Source organism: Penicillium psychrofluorescens (assembly GCF_964197705.1).
Source record: "Penicillium psychrofluorescens genome assembly, chromosome: 1".
NCBI lineage: Eukaryota > Fungi > Ascomycota > Eurotiomycetes > Eurotiales > Aspergillaceae > Penicillium > Penicillium psychrofluorescens.
In genome coordinates this window covers 5,010,543-5,029,913 of record NC_133439.1, presented here as the reverse complement: position 1 = coordinate 5,029,913, position 19,371 = coordinate 5,010,543, and the positions used below count along the sequence as shown (strand labels likewise).

Below are 19,371 nucleotides of genomic sequence, written 5' to 3'. Positions count from 1 at the left end.
TTATGGTGATGGGGTGTGGATGGACCAGAAATATCAGAAGCTGTAATTGTACGCCTTGAGATGTATAAGCATGTGTTGTTGCATCTACCAGAATGAAATGTAGACGTAAAACAACAAAGTTGATGATTGTATGAAGTGTCCATTTCATCTGCAAGAATCAATTGAAGTATAGACGTTGATCATCAATGATTCTAGGTGGTCGTGGTGGTGGTGGTGGTGGATATGAGCCGCTCATTGAGCGCTCACCCCATTGCTCACCCCAACTATTCTGTTCTCATCTGGCCCTTCATCTGCTTCGAGCATACTAGTATGTTTAGGAGCCCAGGCCAGGTGACGTGACTATTTGATCAGGTGTGGATGTTCCAGTCCCCAGCGTTTTCTCTCTCTCTCTCTCTCTCTCTCTCTCTCTCTCTCTCGACTCTCCTTCCCTCCGTTATCTTCACTCTCTTTCCTTCTAAGCTCTCCATATTCTTCCATATTCTTCAAATTCCCCGGCTACTCTTCGTTCTAGAAACGTAGATGTATGAGACTGGTTCAGGCTCTTCGTCTCCTGCGACGCGCGCCCCCCGGGGACGCACCACAAGCACCACAAGCACCACAAGCGCCGAAAGCACTCCTCTCAATAGCACATACGACTCTTCCACAATTCTATCGTGTCTTCCAAAGGAGTACCAGTCCTGCTTCTTTGAAAGCTTTCAAAAGCTAAGGCAAATTTCTCAGAGCGTCCTTACCGAAGTTGAGGAGACTGGAAATCAGTATCTTGTTGTTTTCCACCTGCCACAAGATGCCATAGAACAGATCGAGAGCCGAGAGATAAGCTTAGGAGTGCAATTCCGCTTTATGTTCTATACTAGGGATAGGCTCGGCATCATAAAGATCATACCAAGTGGGCAGCATGACCATAGCACGGAAAGGCTCAAAGACAAGGTGATGTTTGATCTCTTAAGAATGGGCGTCGACTACGGTGCAATGTCATGGGGCCTTTCTACAACTTATCGAGGCCGATACTGCGGCAAAGAGCCAGACCACCAGCTCATTCCTACATCTCGGTTGCCTCCTGGCCAATACCGGATCGCAACAGTCGCGCCAACATTGGTCATCGAGACTGGTGTTTCTCAGTCCCTTGCAAAACTACGTTGGGACGCAGGCTGGTGGCTCACTAACACCAACGGTGGCGTCAACGTTGTCCTCGTGGTATCTATCAATCGCGGCCAGAGAAGAATGCAGCTAGAAAAATGGGAAATGGTAGGACAAACGACTAGGACACGCCAGTCTATGGCGCCTCAGGCAGTTCAAACGATCTATGTCACCCAGAACATCGCCAATGGAGCGCCTCTTGTGCTCGAATTTGCAGATTTGATGTCGAGGCCGCCTACTGCTCAGGAGCGTGACGTTGTCATCCCGGCGGGCGACCTAATTCGGTGCTTTGATACTGTATGGTGAGAAGTGCCAGAGAGCGCTCAAATTGTACACACGACAATCATCAGATAGTGTGTAATTGTCCACCTCGAGAGGTGTAAGCATGTGTTGTTGCATCTTCCAGAATGAGTGTAGACGTAAACAAAGTAGATGGTTGTATGAAGTATCCATTTAATCTACAAGAAATGAAGTGTAGGAGTGGTATCAGTCGGAGATAGATGAAGCTGTGGTTTCGTATTGTGGTTGGTTGGTTAGTGATCGCCCTCATCGTTTTCCGTCTCCTGTTCTGCTCCGGCCACGTCGCCGATACTTTCTTTCCTCATCAGTCCACGACTTTGCCCCATCGCCCCTTGGATTTCATGCTGCGCTATCTCCCGCATGGCTTCGACAGCCGGTGATTTACAATAGATCAAAGAGGGCGCGCCAGCATTTCCCTTCCTACCGTACGCCCGCCCAGTGGCCACCAATCCCCGGAGATACTCCAACCAAACAAGACTGACGACATGCTTTCAAACCAGTAATCGCATACAATCCTTCGCCCTTGCGCGTCATTCGCCAGTAAGGAAATTTGCAATCCAACCGGACCACCGGTCTGCGCAACCTTTGCCCTGTCCTGTGCGAGGGCGACAGCTGGATAGCCATGTCGTTCCAGGCACGGCAAACCGTTCGACCTCTCGACCCCCCTCCTCAATACCGCACAACAACCAACACCCTCGGTGGTTACGGGCTATCCGCTCCCCGGATGCCCCAAACCGTGACCAGCTATTTCGGGAACGACCGCGCCCTACCCATGTATAAAGATAAGCCGTATTTTGCGCCGCGGCGCACGGTCCCGAGGCGGCGGTGGAAACTCATACTCAACGTGCTGGGCGTGTGTACATTGATCTATCTGTGGTATTATAAGGGGTCTCTGCTGTCGTGGAATACGACGGCGCCTTATGACGCCCAGGACAAAGGGTTAGAGCTGTGGAAGTGGGTTCAGAGTTTGGACGACACCGGCGCATCCAAGGGGTCTGTGGATTGGGATGAAAGACGAGAGAAAGTACGGGATGCGTTCGTCGTCAGCTGGGAGGACTACGAGAAGAATGGCTGGGGTAAGTAAAGCTCATAATTTTTGGCGGACTGCTGCTGACGAGTGTTTGCAACAGGCTACGACGAGTATGGGCCGATGACCAACAAGCGTCGAAATATGGTCGAAGGCGGGATGGGCTGGATCATTGTCGACGCGCTGGATACGATGATCCTCATGAACCTCACGAAGCCGGTTCAGCATGCGCGGGAATGGATCCACACCTCGCTGCAATACAACCAAGATCACGACGTCAACACGTTCGAGACCACCATCCGCATGCTGGGCGGACTGTTGTCCGCACACTACCTGTCAATCAAACACCCGGAACTGGCGCAAATCACCGATGACGACGTCGGCGCTCCGGGCGAAGACCTGTATATCGAGAAAGCCACCGACCTGGCTGATCGCATACTGGGCGCTTTTGATACCCGCTCTGGGATTCCGTTGGCGAGTGTGAATCTGAACAAATCAGAAGGGATTCCCGCGCACAACAGCGGTGGCGCCTCGTCGACTGCCGAGGCAACAACAGTACAGCTCGAGTTCAAATATATGGCCAAGTTGACCGGAGAGTCCGAATATTGGACCGTTGTGGAGAAGGTGATGGAGGTCATGGATGACCTGCAGCCGCAGGACGGTCTCGTTCCGATCTTCATCAATCCCGACTCCGGGAAATTCAAGGGAAATGAAATTCGCCTGGGCAGTCGAGGAGACTCCTACTACGGTACGCCTCGCAAACACTCATTCCAGAACACTTCCCCGCTGACGTTGCTTAGAATATCTCATCAAGCAGTATTTACAAACCTCTGAGCAAGAACCAGTGTACAAGGAGATGTGGGATGAGTCCCTACAAGGTATCCGGAAACATCTGCTTGCATTTACCCAAAAAGCCCGGCTGATGATGGTCGCCGAGCTGCCCTCCGGTATTGGAGGCAATCTTCATCCCAAGATGGATCATTTGGTCTGCTTTTTACCGGGAACCATCGCGCTCGGTGCCACGGGTGGCCAACCACTATCAGAAGCAAGAAAGTCATCAAGCTGGACTCAGCAGAACGAGGACGAGATTCTCATCTCTCGAGAGCTAATGAAGACCTGCTGGGCGACATACCTAGCCACCGAAACAGGGCTGGCGGGAGAGATCACGTATTTCAAGCTGGACAAGGAGCCGGTGATGATGGCGGACAAATACCCTCTTGCGCCGAGCAATGCTGGATCCACGCCTAAGGAACTGCAAAGCATCTCCGGTCCATTAACGCGATCGGACAGTGATCCCTGGCGCAGCGACTTGAGCATCCACACCGCAGACCGCCACAACCTCCAGCGGCCTGAAACAGTCGAATCCCTCTTCTACATGTACCGTGTCACCGGCGACGAAATCTACCGCGAATGGGGATGGGAGATGTTTGTCGCGTTCGTGCGCCACACCGCCGTGCTGGAGGAGGTGTATGACGAGGAGGGCCAGGCCCAGAAACGCATCAAGGGGTTCACATCTTTGTCCAACGCTGATACGATCCCTCCCGTCACGCGCGACAACATGGAGAGCTTCTGGATGGCTGAAACCCTCAAGTATCTCTACCTGTTGTTTTCTGACCGCGACTTTATTTCCCTTGAGGAACATGTCTTCAACACCGAGGCCCATCCGTTCCCGCGCTTCAAGCCTGCGGGTGATCTCAAGACGGGATGGACCCGCAAGCCTCGCTCCGCTCCTGATTCTGGGTCTGGGCCTGAGTCTCTGTAGACTACACGCTATTATATCTTGCATTTGGGTGTTTTGGTTTTGGGATTTCCTTTTTTGTCTCGATAGTCTATGAATGGAACTGGACACAGATATACTACCAATCATACTGAATTTGGCTTCTGATGCAGTGTTCTACTCACTTTTGTATGCAATGCAATGCAAGGGTAACTAAGCATTATACACATCCAGTATCCTATATCCTACCAGCTAGATTACTCGCTAGTATCCGATCTAGCTATCGCAGCCGCAATCAATTTCTTATACCCCACAACAGCCTCGTTGATATGATGCACAGAGAGAGCCTCGTTATCGCCATGGGCAACAAAGATACTCCCCGGTCCATACAGATACCGCTTCGTACCCTTCGCCACGCTCAGGTTCGGCACATCAGTGCCATAATTCACAGTGGTAACATCGAAGCCCTCGACATCCGTATCCAGATTCTGCGGGGGATACAATCCATACGCGGAGAACTCCACAGTGACATTGGCTCCAGTGTGCCGCGTAGCATCTGCGACAGCATTGGCGACGATCTTGCGCGCTTCGCCGGGTGTTCCCGCCGCAAGACGTACCGCGACATCTGCCATTGCATGAGCCGGGACGACGTTCGTAGCCACGCCCGCGCGAACGACACCGATGTTCAGCGTCGTGGGACCATACTTGGCAGAAGAAGGAAAACCGCCATGCTCCACGCCGATCTTCCCCAGCTCGTCGACCTTCATCAGCGCGGGGAGGATAGCAGAGACGGCACTGTGCCCGAGCCATGGGTACCCGGAGTGGGCGGCCTGACCCTTGACAATGACCTTGAAGCCCATCCTACCCTTGTGTCCGGAGACAAGGGCGAGATTGGTAGGCTCGCCGAAGATGACGGTGTGGAAGCCGTCTTTGGATTGGTTGTTGAGATCAGAATCGGAGAAGGTTTTCATGCCGCCGCCGCCGAGTTCTTCGCCCACGACAAACAACAGGCCGAGGCCCGCGGAGGGATGTTGATCGAGCGTTTCTAGTGCGGCGAAGACTTGGGCTGCGACGCTGGCTTTTGCGTCGACAGAGCCGCGGCCTCCCACGACTAGTTTCTCGGGGTCAATGGCAGAGGATGATGAGGAGCTTTCGGGTCGTTGCACTGAGTAAGGGATGAATGGTGGGACGGTGTCGATATGGCTTGTTAGGAGGATGGAGGGGGACGAGGTTTGGGAGGAAGGGTAGGCGTAGATGTTGTATCGAGTTTTGGGGGCTACATCATCATCGTCATTTTTTTCCACAGGAGCGACCTCTTGTTTAATGACGGTGAAGTTGTGCGCCTCAAGGAACTGAGTCACGAAGATGCCGACGTCGTGCTCGTTGCCGGAGATGGATTCGATCTGGACGAGATCGCGATGGAAGGATAGAAGAGGCGAGGCATTGATAATATCCTCCGGACTGGTTGGATCATGGTCGACAACGATCTCGGGCTGCGACAGCGAGGGAGTTGTCCCGAGGTGCTGCTGTTGTTGATATGCGGGGTGCGGAGAAGCAGATGCCACGGCAATGGTGGTGGTAGCCGCCACTAGAAACCGGGTGTACTTCATGGCTGCGGAATTGAAGCCAGGGAGATGCGAGAGTCACTTGGTTTCAAACAGCCGAGAGGAGAACTCGGAGAGACGGGAGAGAGAGGAAAGTCGAGGAATAAGTAGTTCGTCGGACTGTCCCGCTGAAGCGGGATCTTGGTCACGTGCGTGTGCTCTGTATCACATTGGGATATGCAAGGGCGGGCTGAGAATGAATAGTGCGGTCTTGGCTACGATGGAGCAGTGGATGAGTGTCATTTAATATCGAAATTGTTGGAAGATACGATACTGTCGATAGTGAGGTTGGTGGTGGACATGCCCGTTGTTGGTAGTGCGGAATACCGATTCCGTTTTGGCTGATCTGCGAGAGGGGAAAGGTAGGGGCAGGGTATTTATTCCTGTGTGTGACTTCTTTTCCTTCTCTCCTCAAAAGAGCTTTATTATTGACCTCACGATATACAATACTGTCTGTAATTCAAACCATCAACATGGATGGACCGAAGACAGATGCTCAGCAGATCGAGGTAGCTGATCAACCACCCGAAGACACTTCCAAAGCAAGTTTTCCTCAAAACGATTGTGTAATCTTGCTGACTGGTGATATAGAACTGGACATGGCTTCGCAAGCACATTGTATTAATCCAATGTTCCTCCTACGCGGTCGCCCCGGGCTTCACCAGCTCCATCCTGATTCCAGCAATCAACCAAGTGGCTCAGCAATTTAAAATCCCCGCTCAACAAGCGACCTATCTCGTGGCTGTCCACGTTCTTTTTCTGGGTCTCTCTCCTTTCTTCTGGATCCCATGCATGAACACATACGGCCGCAGACCCATTCTGATCGCGAGTCTCTCATTGTCCTGCCTCGCTGCACTGGGCGGGGGCTTCGCAAATAGTTATGGCGGTCTCATGGCTGCACGAGTCTTCCAGTCCTTTGGCGTATCAGCGGGGTTTGTCCTACCGGGAGTGATCGTGGTCGACCTATTCAAAACCGAAGAGCTAGGGCGCAAAAATGGGATCTGGGCACAAATGGTCGCGATAGGCGCTCCGCTAGGTGGTGTTATTGGCGGACCGGTGGTTTACTATCTGGGGTGGCGATGGACGTTATGGATCACTGCCATCGCCAATGCTGTTCAGACAGTAGGCTTCGTTCTGACATGCCCGGAGACTTCAGATTCCCACCGCGGAAACAGATTTGGGACGCTCAAGATCCGACAATTTGTCGAGCCTTTTCTTATACTACAATCGCCGCAAATTGTTCTTGTTACCTTTGCTTATGGGGTCACATTCGCCGTAACCTCAGTCGGTCTCGCTGCGATCGTCCCTCTAGCATTTGAAGAGCGCTACGGACTGGGTACAATCGACCAAGGGTTAATCTTCCTTGGGCCTCTAATCGGCGTCTTGTTGGGCGAGCGGCTTGCCGGGCCAGGAAGCGACTGGATCATGAATCGCGAACGGCGTCGTTGCTCAACTGTAGATTCCGAACATCTGGAAGTTCGTCTCTGGATTGCTCTCCCAGGCTGTCTACTGGCCATAGTGGGTGTTTTGATCTTCGGTCTCACGTTACAATATAGCACACACTGGATTGCACCATGCATCGGGTTTGCGGTCTCTAATTTTGGATTGCAGCTGGTGACGACTCCAGTCAAGACATATTGCGTTGACTGCCTCAAATCACACTCGGGGCCGGTGTTGCAGTTCATCAATGCCGTTCGACAGATTATTGCCTTTACCGTGCCTTTCTGGAGTCCTAACCTGAATGCGAGACTTGACTATGGACTTGGCTTTGGGGTTGAAGCAATTATTTTGGCTGTTTTCTCCTTGGGTTGTGTCGTAGTGCTCTGGAAGGGATTTGCCTGGAGGAAGGTTGTACATGTGAAAGGCTTGGTGGATGTATAGTTTGGGTAGTGCGACTCTAATAATATGGGATTCAAAAACGAACTTGGCATACGTAGCTGGCGGACCTCATGTATTATTTGTCCGGAAAATTGCGGTGGCATTACATCGGTGTACTAAGCAAACATGTTTATAGAAGGCATTCTGTCCTATTATTGGCAAGGCGCATCGCCGGTTCTCAACCTTAAATATACGTTTCGAGAACAACAACAACATCTTCCGCATACGTTCTTACCACTCGCAAGTCCTGGTTCTAGGTTTGCGGGATGATGAACAGAGGCAACCTATCAAAGTTGTCATTTGATGTATTGCAATGTAATTGGTTGATCAAATTCCACAACTTACGAGGTCACATTGGCCAGGCATAAATGTGTCTTTTTCATCATATGCACCTTATACAAGATAAGCACCACACAACTTCCGATAGCACCAACCCACCGGCGGGCCGGCATGAATGTGTCTTTTTTCATCATATCCACTTCACACAAGATAAGTACCACACATTTCGGTAGCATCAACCCCGCCGGTGGAACCGGACACGACAGCTCGGAGTTTGAGTGACAAACTCTATCCAGGTGCCGAACTACCCATGGTTGCATGATTCCATGTGGGATGTACAGCTTTCCAAGTACTTAGCGGCGGAGAAACATTTTTGCGCAATATCAAATCCCTGCTGTCGGGGGATATCTCCCAAGCCCTGTGTCGCAGTTCATGCAGCGTTAATCAGCAGATGCTTGTTTAGTCCTACTCGTTCAGACTAGGAGTACATACACATGATCGTGACCGGACCGTGCATAAGGCGGCCCGGATAATGTAGAATGTGGAAATGCGGTGTATTCATTGGTAAAACTCCCAGGTAGTCAGATCTGACAATGATGACAACGATGGGATTCGGGCTAGCTCTCATGTATGTCAGGGATGCGTCCAAACTCTGCATTCCAGGTGTCCTCTGGGACGCCTAGTTATTCCCATCCACGGACACCGAACAGGGCAACTAAAGTGGGGGAAGGAGGACGGTCCACAAGTCGAGCAAAGATCGGCAATCACTTATTCGTCGTGCACAGTTATCCAGGCTGGCAGCGGTACAAAACGGTGATCATGGCGAAGCATTCCCCCGAGGCCATGTTGTTCACCTATAAATCCATCTCATGCCCCTCCCCTCCGACGGCTCCTGGGTGACATTATTTTTTCATCGTTACCCTGTGTGCCTTATAATTCATTGAGTCATTTACCTTCGCCTCCCCCCTCCCCCCCTCACGGCAACAGTCATGGAGCAAGCCGGGAAACGGATTTTGGCCAAAATCGTCGATGATGCGGCCGCAACAGACCCGGATAAAAAGTTTGCGGTCATCCCGAAAGGACCGGAGTTATCCGATGGATTGCAGACCATCACGATGAAGCAGGTGTCGAATGCCACGAATTTTATCTGCAATTGGATCGAGAAGACGATTGGATTGCCAGCGCAGAGCGGCGAGACGTTGGCTTACATGGCGGCCAATGACGTGCGCTATTGCTTCTTCCTTCTCGCATGTCAGAAACTAGGCTATCAGGTGAGCTCGTTGAGAAAACGGTCATCAGCAGCATACTGATCAACCACTAGGCTTTCTTCCCGTCTATGAGAAATTCGGACGAAGCCCACACCCACCTTTTGAACCTCATTGGAGTAACCAAGTTCTTCACTAGCCCAGAGCGTCATGGGCGTGTTCTCGAGATCCAAAGCTTTACCCCTGGCATCGAAGTCTTCGAGCTCCCCTCGTTGAAAACCATGCTCGCCGAGGGCGACTTTGGCTCTTATCCATTCCCCAAGACGTTCGCCGAGGCCGAAGATGATGTAGCGTTGATCATCCATAGCTCTGGAACGACTGGTAGGTCTCACTCCTACCTAATTACCAAAGGAATCACACTCAACCTCTGTGTAGGAATGCCCAAACCGGTGCCTCTCACGAATGGCTTCTTCGCTGTGATGGATGCAGTCCCTCGGATGGAATGGCCTGCAGGCCGCGAGCCCGCTATTTTCTGGCAGGAAGGTCAGAAGGATCTCATCCTAGGCGTTGCACCGTTCTTCCATTTGATGGGGATGATCAGTCTGGTCTTCACTATCCTCCATGGGACAACGGCTTTGATTGGCCCCGAAAAACCACCGTCTGTGGCATTTTTGACCGAGCTCATCAAAATGGGTAAACCTACGGCTGCGGTTCTCCCTCCCTCGGTACTAGAAGATCTCGTCAACGACGAGGACGCCGTTGCTTGTCTCAAAGGGCTGCGTGCTATCTACTTTGGAGGTGCTCCGATGTCGTTGGAGACGGGAATGCGGCTGCGCCAGTACACTAAGCTAGTGACTGTCCTCGGATCTAGTGAAGCCGGCTGGGTTCAAGCACTGGTGCCTGAAAACCCAGAGGACTGGCTCTACTTCGAATGGCACCCGCAAGCCGGGGTTTTTATGGAACAAGTCGGCGACGGCCTGTACGAGTTGGTGTTCAAGCGACAGGAGGACCGTAACCGGGACTTCAACGGTGTCTTCCACACCTTCAAAAACGCAGAGACCTATCGAACGAAAGATCTCTTCACTCCACACCCGACGACCCCCGGTCTATGGAAATTCCACGGCCGGAGTGACGACGTGATTGTCCTCAGCAACGGCGAGAAGTTCAACCCGGTCACCATGGAGATAATGATTGAAAGTCACCCGCTCGTCTCGAGGGCTTTGGTCGTCGGCCAAGCTCGTTTCCAGGCCGCTTTGCTGATCGAACCAACCAGGCTGGAGATGGATGTGAAGGTGCTCATTGACGAGATCTGGCCAACTGTGCAGTTGGCTAACCAGACAATCGCCCAACACGGCCGGGTGATGAAGAACCACATCGGGGTCGGTTCGCCGGATAAGCCGTTCAAGAAGACCCCGAAGGGTTCGACACAACGGCGACCTACCGTGCGAGAGTACGAGAAGGAGATTGATGCCATCTACATTGCTGGCCTAGAGGCGGAATTGGAAGGCCATCTCCCGGAGACCCTCAATCAGGCCACCATCAGAGACTACATCCGCCAAACGATTGCTCGCGTGCTAGAACAGTCTGATATCCCCGTCAATCAAAACTTCTACACTGCACTCGGGCTCGACTCCCTCATGACCATCCAGATATCTAGGATGCTGCAGAAGGGCATTCAAATGCGCCGACCCGACGTGAAAGCAGGGCTTCTGTCTCCTCAGGCGATCTATGGCAACCCAACGGTGGAGCAGTTGTCGCAGGTCGTTTGCGATATCCTCGCAGGCAAGGCAGGGCAAGGACAGACCAGTGTCAACCGAGAGGAGAAGATCCAAGGTCTCGTGGATAAGTACACGGCCGATCTCCCTATCCGCAACGAGAACCTCCCACAGAGGACAAATGCGCCCACCACCGTGATTCTCACCGGATCAACGGGCTCCCTGGGGACGTACCTGCTCAATAGCCTTCTGGCCACCAAATCCGTGATGAAGATCTACTGCTTGAATCGATCCGACGCGGCCCAGCGCCAGAAGAATGGTCTCGAAGAGAAAGGCCTGCACATCGGTGATGATGGATGGAAGAAGCTGGAATTCCTACAGGCATCATTTGGAGCGCCGCGTTTCGGTCTCGACGAAGCCAAATACCAAGAGCTCCTCGAGTCCGTCGACACGATCATTCACAACGCCTGGAAAGTCGACTTCAACCACACGGTCGAGTCCTTTGAAGAGACGCATATCCGCGGCGTTCGGCGCTTCATCGACTTCAGCCTCCAGAGCAACGCGCATCTTCATTTTGTGTCTTCCATCAGTACCGTCGGGGCATGGACCCCGGCCATGGGCCCGGCAGTACCAGAAGTGCCGATGGAGGACTGCGCGGTGGTTTTGGCACAGGGATATGGCGAATCCAAGCATGTAGCTGAGCGCATCTGTCTAGAAGCTTCCCGGCGAAGCCGCGTGGCGACGACGATCTATCGCGTGGGACAGATCGCAGGGCCGACATCCCCGAGCGGACAGTGGAATCCGCACGAATGGTTGCCCACGATCATCGCTACGTCGAAGGCGCTGGGGAAGGTCCCCAATCGGTTAGGAGCGATGGCCGTTGATTGGATCCCGGTGGTAAGGCCCCCCCCCTTCTGTCTGATTCTCATCTATCAACATTATCAAAAGTTCCTTTCGGATGGTCTATAACTAATCATTTTCAGGATACCCTCGCCTCGATCATGACGGAGCTCGTCAACACACGGCATGCCAATCGGTCCCTCGACCTGTGCTCTGCGTTCCATCTGACGAACCCGTCCACGGTGCCGTGGTCCTCGCTGATCCCGGCCATCCAGGAGAGATACAGCGGTGTGCAAGCAGTCGACCTGGCGGAGTGGGTCGGCGAGCTCGAGAAGATCGAGAAACCGACCGCGGCGGATGTCGCGCAGAAGCCGGGACTCAAGCTGCTGGATTTTTACAAGGGCCTGCTGAGCGGGAACTCGCTGGTCACCGAGCTCGAGGTCAAGCGCACGCAAGAAGCCAGCGCCACTATGCGAACACTCCCCCCGATCTCCGTGGCGCTGATGTCGAATTGGTTGCAGCAGTGGCGGTTCTAAGCCGAGTAGTACACACATAGCTATGATCTCTAGAGGGTAAACAGAGAATGGATAAAATATTATGCGCCTTCCTGTTTGGGCCCTGCTTAGCTCATCCGGATGATTAGCCGTTTTCCCGACAGGCGCTAGTCCGGGCCGGGGCAAGCGTCGGCGCCGTGCAGCGAGCCCAGTTGATCGATCCGATGGCCATGGAACAGCCTGGATACCTAGTCGATCGACCGTCCTTTCTCAGTGATGGAGTTACTCCTACAATGCGGAGGACTTGGGGCTTTGGGAAACACCACCGGTAGATGGTGCTTGACTGGTCACGCGAGGTCCGACCTTCGGGGCTGTACCATAGTCCCGGCCGCGGTGGCTCACTCGCCTCCACCGGCATCCCCCAATCAGCCTATGGCCCCCTCCCTTTTCCCCCCGAATCGCCGACCGCGTTGGATCCCAGGATCCAGGCCAGCCATGTGGATGTGACGTTAGATACAAGACCCTTTGTGCGTCATGGTCGACCATAGAAACAGACACATCCTCCTCGGGGTCCTCCGGGAAATACTCAATTGTCGCGAACACTCACTACGAACTAACCGGCCAGAATCCCTATCAGTGCAACCCTACCTAATCCTCAGGGCTGTACCACCCAGCCTCATGAGCAATAGGATCAATCCAGGCGGCACGGAAGGTTCGGTACAGCGGACGGAAGGAGAATAATAGTGATTGTTGGAGCTGTCCGAGGCTGTGGACCCGCACCGCATCATAAGCGTTCGGCTGCGGCTCCACGGCCGTTCTAGACGCCGCCGATCGCGCACCGCGATCTTGTTTTCCGACAGCTGGGTTGGGGATGATCGGGGCGCACGACGCTGTGTTGCCGTTGCAAGACTGACCTACAGGGCCTCCAGACAGCATACTGTAGACGGTCGGTAGTCGAGCCCTCAATCATCGACCAGAATAGACGGAATAAGAAAAATAGGCCACCCGCACCCGTGGGTCTGCGTCGTCCGTCAACCAGCGGAACTGGCGGAGCCGAATTTTCTTTTTCGGACCACGATCGGAGGTGTTTCAAACAAAGCATTCGAGTCTGGGCTCTTTCTTTCTCTCGGCCTCCATCCTCAGAATCCTCCCTCTTCTTTCATCTTTCACCTTGTCACACCCAACCAACCCTCCGACTTCGTTTGTCCACCCCGTGTCTGCCCAAGCCAGCTGGTCGATGGCTGTTTGGTCCACGTCGCTCTACGAATCTGTCTCTTTCGCCATCCCATCACACCGCAACGTCTCTTTCGCAACGGGGAACCAACTGACCATGCCTCTCTCATCTTGAGCGCCTCGATTGCATTCCTTCTCTCCCTCCCTCCGGAAGATCCCTTTCTCTTCCAACTCTCTCTCTCTCTCTCTCTCTCGCGAGGCATTCCTCTCACCATGTTGAAACAACTGTCTCACATCGATGGGGATTCTTCGGTACCGACAGTACCCCGCCTACCGCAGTCGCCGCTGACCATCGAATCGTCTGCGCCTGCGTCGCCTGCTATCTCCCTGTTCTCTGCCAGCGGCCACACGCGCATCTCTAGTTCCGTCTCTTCCCTCGTCTCCGGCCTGGGCAGCTCCATGGAGAGCCCCAGTCGGACCCAGTTGTCCGGGGTCAAGGAAGAGCCTTGGCCTCGTCAGTCGTCAGAGCTGGAAGACCAATATTTCGGTATGTATCACCCATTCAAACATTTTGCATTCCATACTAACAACAACGGCCGCGACAGAACATTTCGATTTTGACATGCCTACGGACGAGCCATGTTTCTCTCCCATCGACACAACCGATAGCTACGATCTCAGTGACACGGGTATGGACCTGTCTCACTCGCCGCCAAAGCGCTGCTCCGACTCATCCATGAAGGGCGTGTCGCGCATCAGCTCGCACATCTCGACCATGTCCACACGCTGGAAGTCCAAACACGCCTCGGGTGGCCCCGAAGACGGCTTTCTCGAAGATCTGCATTCGCGCGAAAATTCCGCCGCTTCCTCCGCCATCGCCAGCCCGGTCGTGAGTCCCATTAGCTCCGGGGGCCGGTTCGATTCGCAGATCCCGCCGTCGCCCGCGCGGACGATCTTTGAGGAGCGCATGAGTGATTCTGCCGTGCGACCGATCGATATCACGCGCGCCAATGGTCTCGGTGAGGACGATAACGACACCCTCCAGGCATCGACGCCACTTCTCCCGCCTTTTATGGGCGACCATCCCACCGGCGTCACTGCTTCCCGGGTGCAGTCGCCGCTCCAGTCCCCCTCCGTCGCAGACGTCAGCCAGTCCATTGACTACAGTCTGACCCACGATCCGCGTATCACGGGCATCGCGGGCATCCCCTCACCACCACTGTCCTCCAAGCCATCCGTCGCATCATTCAGCCGACCCCGGGCCAGCACCGTCCGGACAATCTCGGGTGAGCCTGCGCCCTTCATCCTATCCGACCCGAATGACGAATGGGCCAACAAGCTGGGCCATGCCAATTTCACCATCCATCCGGAACCCTACGTGCCCTCCATCTGCGACATCGACACGTTCCAGCACCTGCGCGCAGACTGGGATCTTGCCCGGTGTAACTTCGCAAAACATCTCGTCCGCACAGGCGAGCACTACGGCACCACGTCGAGCATCTACAAGCTCACCGAGGAGAAATGGGAGTCCATCAGCCGGCAATGGAGAAATCAGCACGAAGCAATGCTGAACATGCTCGGTTCGCTGGACGGTGTCGCCTTGACTCTGACTCAGTCGAACATGAACCCGTGCGAGGAGGTCCGCGTCCCCCGTCTGCACGACAATGACAAATTCCCCGAAATGGGCGACGAAGATATCGTCGGTCCGATGACCGTCGCGTCGCCGAATGAGACGGGCGCATCCCTGAAGAAGCGGACTTTCTTCAAGTTCTTCCAGAACCTGGTCTCCCGGCCATAAAATCTGTTCCCTCATCTTGGAACACTATCACCCATCTTCAACGACATTAATGACAATAGACCGCTTTCCTTTCAATATTCAGCGCGGCGCTCCGATCCATACAGCTTGTGATTTGCCCTTTTTTCGGACGCCCTTTTTTTTGGCTTTTGGTTTTTACCACGACACTAATGCCTACTGGCCCATCGTTCTAATGACTCTCACGACTCACTCACGATTGCGTTGCCCGACTACTGCTCTCGGCGCCGATCATGTCTCTCCTTGGTCTTTTTCATTTTTCAATGAGTCGTTGTATTCTTTGTTTCTTTTCTTTGTTGGCCTTGTCGGCCCACGACAAGGCCTGTCCTCTCCTTTGTGCACGATACCCCATACCATTTCTAGGTACATCTATCATCTGTATTTCAAGATCTGCTCTTTTCGTCCGTGTTTCATTATTCAAGAGCAAAAAATAACAAAATAAAAGAAATTACTCATTAATCTACTTCTTGTCTCTATATATCTGGGTTGTACCCGGTAATGCGTCGTGGATAATAATGAAACACAATATCCTCAGTTTATTCCTCTTCAAATATGGAAGATGTGTAATAATAGTGAAGGTGAGCCTGCCGCCTCTCGGCTCGGAGGTCACAGGGTGAGCCGCTCTCTAAGCAGTCAAAGCTAGTTAATCTAGCCCTAGGTAGGCTGCGAACGATTTCTGCGGGGGACCTGAGCCACTCACTAAACAATTTGAGATCTCAAACTGTCTTTTATCATTGACTCGTTACGATCCAGCCAGGAGCACGCTACCATTAATGTAAATACTGGCGCCACGAAGAACGCGCAGACAACGTGGCGGGAGGAAATTGACCGTGCGCAATATGGTTGGGTCCTTGCTGAGTGGGCATATCTCTGTATTGTCGGTGACGATAACCCTCGCCTTCCATTACGATCATAATCTAGGGTAGTGCTTACAAGACAAAGGGATATATAGGAGTTGTGGTCCAAGTGTACATTGAATGTATAGTGCTTGCTGTATATACCTGCATTCACTCAGACATGAGTAACGTCTTGCTTGCTGCCATTATCGTCGTCAATTTTGTTTGAGCCAGATCCATCAGTCTTCCCTCCTTCAAGGCGGCCATCATTGAGCCCAACGCCGGTATAGGGGGTGGCAACAGGGTTGAAAGGGTTAAATCTGACTTCAAAGATGGCGTCAATTTCCTCAAGCGCACGATCCTAGACAAGCCATGCCGTGTTAGCTTGATAATAATAACAATAATACAAATTTGGGCATAACTCCAGGGGGGGGGGTGTCTCACCTTGGTCTCTGGGAGAAAGAAGAAGGTGAAGATAAGGGCCAGTATTGAGATGCTGCCGAACACCCATCCAACCTGAAAATGGATGTTGTTGATGATGTACGGGATGGCAAAGTTGGTCACAAAAGCCCACAGGACATTCCAAGAAGTCCCCAAGGACTGTGTCTTCTCACGTATAGCGGCGTTGGGAATCTCAGTGCCAAGCAGGTAGGGGATAGAGGCGCCACCCAGCTAGAAGAGAGACCAAAAGCACATTAGGATTCTAAGGCTTGTCTCTGTATGCTCGGGTTGGAAACTCACATTGTAGCTAAAGTAGTAGAGCATAAACGCAGCCACAATGGTGTCACTCTCAGTAGACGACTTGTATGCCATCTCGCCGATACCGGCCAACAGAAACATAAATAAGCCCTGGAAGAAAAAGGTGATAAAAAGGGTGTTTCGACGACTATGGGGATATAGGTCAGTTAAAATGAGTTTTAAGTCCGACTATTTCCTCCAACTCACCCAAACTTGTCGACCATGTACATGGCTGGAAGGACAGCGAAGAAGCCAAGACAGCTGTTAATGACGGGGTAGATGAAAGCCTTGGCGGCGTATCCGTTTTGTTTATAGAATGTCGTTTGGTAAGTAGAGACGAAAGCTTGGCCGGTGGTCTGTAGTGTAATATGAAGATTAGGCTATTGGTCATTCAGGGGAGCATGAACGCAGCGGTAAATATTCACCTGTTGGAAAAAATAGTAAACTATGACAAGCATCGTTCGACGAAAATTGGGGCCGCGCAGGAGGTCGAGCCAGGGGCCTTTGCGGACGTGTTCTTGAAGAGCCTCCTTGATAGCCTGGATTTCTGCTTCGCAATTACCTTCAATGGCATCGGCCTTCGGTCTGATGCGGCGGAGGGCAACGATGGCTTCATCCTCACGGTCTTTGGAGAGGAGCCAGCGAGGAGAGCTAGGGATGAAGAGCGTAAAGAAGACAATGACTAGACAAATGCGCGCTTAGCTGTTTTTGCTTGATCCGGGGCATACTTTAGCGGGCGCTGTGATGGCTACTTACGGACAGGAAAGACGAGCTGGATACCCGTGACAGTCCTCCACCCGACAGAGTCGGTGCTTGTGGATAAGCCTTTGTTAACGCCAGTGGCAACCACAGTCCCGGCATTCAGAAAGAGCTGCAGGGAAACAATGACGAGGCCACGGAAAGACGCCGGAACAATCTCGGCTTGATAAGTGCTGAGGTAGTAGACCTGTCAGTTTTTATCGTCTGAAAAAGGCAATAGGAACTCACGTCACATCTACTTCGACAAGACCAACCGAGATATAGACAATGATTCGACCAATGACAAACTGTGCAAAACGCCCGGAGCCTTCGCCAGTGCCTGCAGCAGTCATCTCAACTACGGAGAGGGAAGTAAGTTAGCCAGCAATCACTTTGAGGGAACCAAGAAACATACTGATAATGCCGATAAACGAAACGATAGAGAGACCAAAGAAAACCACACGGTGACCGAATCTCTCAATGGCTGGGCCGGCGATGAAACACCCAAGAAACTTGCCGAGAAAAGGGAGCGACGACATGAGCGATGTGTGGACAGAGTCGAGGGTATAGCTCTGAGTGCTGGGATCATACTCGCCGAACTGCTTCAGAAAGCCCTGGATACAGCCATCGATTTAGCAAATGGATAGCTACTCGGCAAAGCGAACTCCAAGCAAGGACGAAGGACAAAACTCACGGGATTGGCGAGGATACCACCAAAACTGGCCGTGTCATAGCCAAAAAGTATATCCCCCACGAGCAGACAGAAGCAGGAAAAGAGCAGCATAGGGGTCACCAAAGACCGCGACGCGAGCCTCTTGTTGGCCATCGTGTATCAGGGCTTCTGGGTGGTGGTCAAGCTATCTAGTGATGAAAGGAGTATGGGCAACGTGGAGGTAAAAATCACGGTGAGATGATATGACACATGGGAGAAGATGCGCGCCTGCCTCCGCGTTTATACACCAATTAGTTGATCGCCTCATCCTCTCACAATATGTCGATTCTCGGAAACTGGGGCAGGATCATATTCGAGCTTTGCGGGGAGGCGCTCCGAGCGAAATTTATTCGGCCGCGCTCCGAGCGAGAGGCTCCACCATGCTAATCCGCGAACCAAACTATTTGTAGGGCGACAGTATGCTCCAAGTCCACGGTATAGCATTGTCTCGCTCGAATTTGTGTAAAGTATTAATATATGAGCAACGTGAACTCCATGCCTTCGAGGGCACATGAATCACTATTGCGGCTGCCGAAGTCGTCATGCTTCAGTTCAATTCTGCTGAAGTACAGGAAGCGGGTTGGGGTAAAAGGGATAGAGTATAAAGACCAGCGTGGAGGGCCAGGTCTCGGTATGCCTAGGTAGTTCAGGCGTCCAGTACCCAGCGGTCTATACTGGGCCCTTCCTCTCCATCTCAAGGCTAATATGGTCAAATCTCGTCTGAGCACACAGGGCAGTCTGGACCCTTTGCCGAGGCCCTCGCTTGGAAGTAAATGATGAATTTTGGTAGAGGGTTCCGAGCGAGTCTCCACTATCGCCTGGCTACTCCGAAATGTGCTGCCGACCAGACACTTAACATGGCACTAGGAAGCTCAGTTACTTAATGTAGCAAATGTTCTTAAATGACTTGCACCTACCTTTCAGGCGAACCTTTCGGAATTGTTGAATCGTACCTCCTTCTTCTTTTCATACAATCTCTCCCATTTGAAGTCGGAGAAGCATGGGTAGTATTTCCAACGGGACGCCCAAGCGTCCTAACTTCCTCTTCATTCTCGCCGACGACCTGGCAGGTTCTTCCTTGTATCGTATACGCACCAAACTAACATGTATTGTCTGTAGGGTTTCTCCGATGTGGGCTGCTATGGCTCCGAGATCCATACGCCCA

At 52.6% G+C, this 19,371-nt stretch overlaps 6 protein-coding genes across 6 annotated transcripts; 4 read left to right on the top strand and 2 right to left on the bottom strand.

Moving 5' to 3' along the window:
• Nucleotides 1–948: 948 nt before the first annotated feature.
• On the top strand, nt 949–1,443 carry PFLUO_LOCUS1903 (uncharacterized protein; the record flags this gene model as incomplete). The annotated part of the gene is made up of 1 exon (XM_073778989.1): nt 949–1,443. The coding sequence occupies one exon, from the start codon at nt 949–951 to the stop codon at nt 1,441–1,443; it is 495 nt and encodes a 164-aa protein (XP_073635989.1).
• Nucleotides 1,444–2,059: 616 nt separating this feature from the next.
• On the top strand, nt 2,060–4,226 carry PFLUO_LOCUS1902 (2-mannosidase; the record flags this gene model as incomplete). Its single annotated transcript, XM_073778987.1, has 3 exons — nt 2,060–2,513; nt 2,568–3,212; nt 3,265–4,226. 3 exons carry the CDS (start codon nt 2,060–2,062, stop codon nt 4,224–4,226), a joined length of 2,061 nt encoding a protein of 686 aa, XP_073635988.1.
• Nucleotides 4,227–4,438: 212 nt separating this feature from the next.
• On the bottom strand, nt 4,439–5,791 carry PFLUO_LOCUS1901 (uncharacterized protein; the record flags this gene model as incomplete). Its single annotated transcript, XM_073778986.1, has 1 exon — nt 4,439–5,791. The coding sequence occupies one exon, from the start codon at nt 5,789–5,791 to the stop codon at nt 4,439–4,441; it is 1,353 nt and encodes a 450-aa protein (XP_073635987.1).
• A 3,140-nt stretch (nt 5,792–8,931) lies between these two features.
• PFLUO_LOCUS1900 (putative NRPS-like protein biosynthetic cluster) lies at nt 8,932–12,238 on the top strand (the record flags this gene model as incomplete). Its single annotated transcript, XM_073778985.1, has 4 exons — nt 8,932–9,213; nt 9,264–9,528; nt 9,583–11,759; nt 11,846–12,238. 4 exons carry the CDS (start codon nt 8,932–8,934, stop codon nt 12,236–12,238), a joined length of 3,117 nt encoding a protein of 1,038 aa, XP_073635986.1.
• Nucleotides 12,239–13,642: 1,404 nt separating this feature from the next.
• PFLUO_LOCUS1899 (uncharacterized protein) lies at nt 13,643–15,167 on the top strand (the record flags this gene model as incomplete). The annotated part of the gene is made up of 2 exons (XM_073778984.1): nt 13,643–13,916; nt 13,975–15,167. 2 exons carry the CDS (start codon nt 13,643–13,645, stop codon nt 15,165–15,167), a joined length of 1,467 nt encoding a protein of 488 aa, XP_073635985.1.
• Nucleotides 15,168–16,193: 1,026 nt separating this feature from the next.
• On the bottom strand, nt 16,194–18,320 carry PFLUO_LOCUS1898 (uncharacterized protein; the record flags this gene model as incomplete). Its single annotated transcript, XM_073778983.1, has 9 exons — nt 16,194–16,379; nt 16,463–16,690; nt 16,760–16,904; nt 16,964–17,112; nt 17,203–17,438; nt 17,513–17,688; nt 17,744–17,852; nt 17,910–18,108; nt 18,189–18,320. The coding sequence occupies 9 exons, from the start codon at nt 18,318–18,320 to the stop codon at nt 16,194–16,196; spliced, it is 1,560 nt and encodes a 519-aa protein (XP_073635984.1).
• Between the last annotated feature and the right edge of the window lie 1,051 nt (nt 18,321–19,371).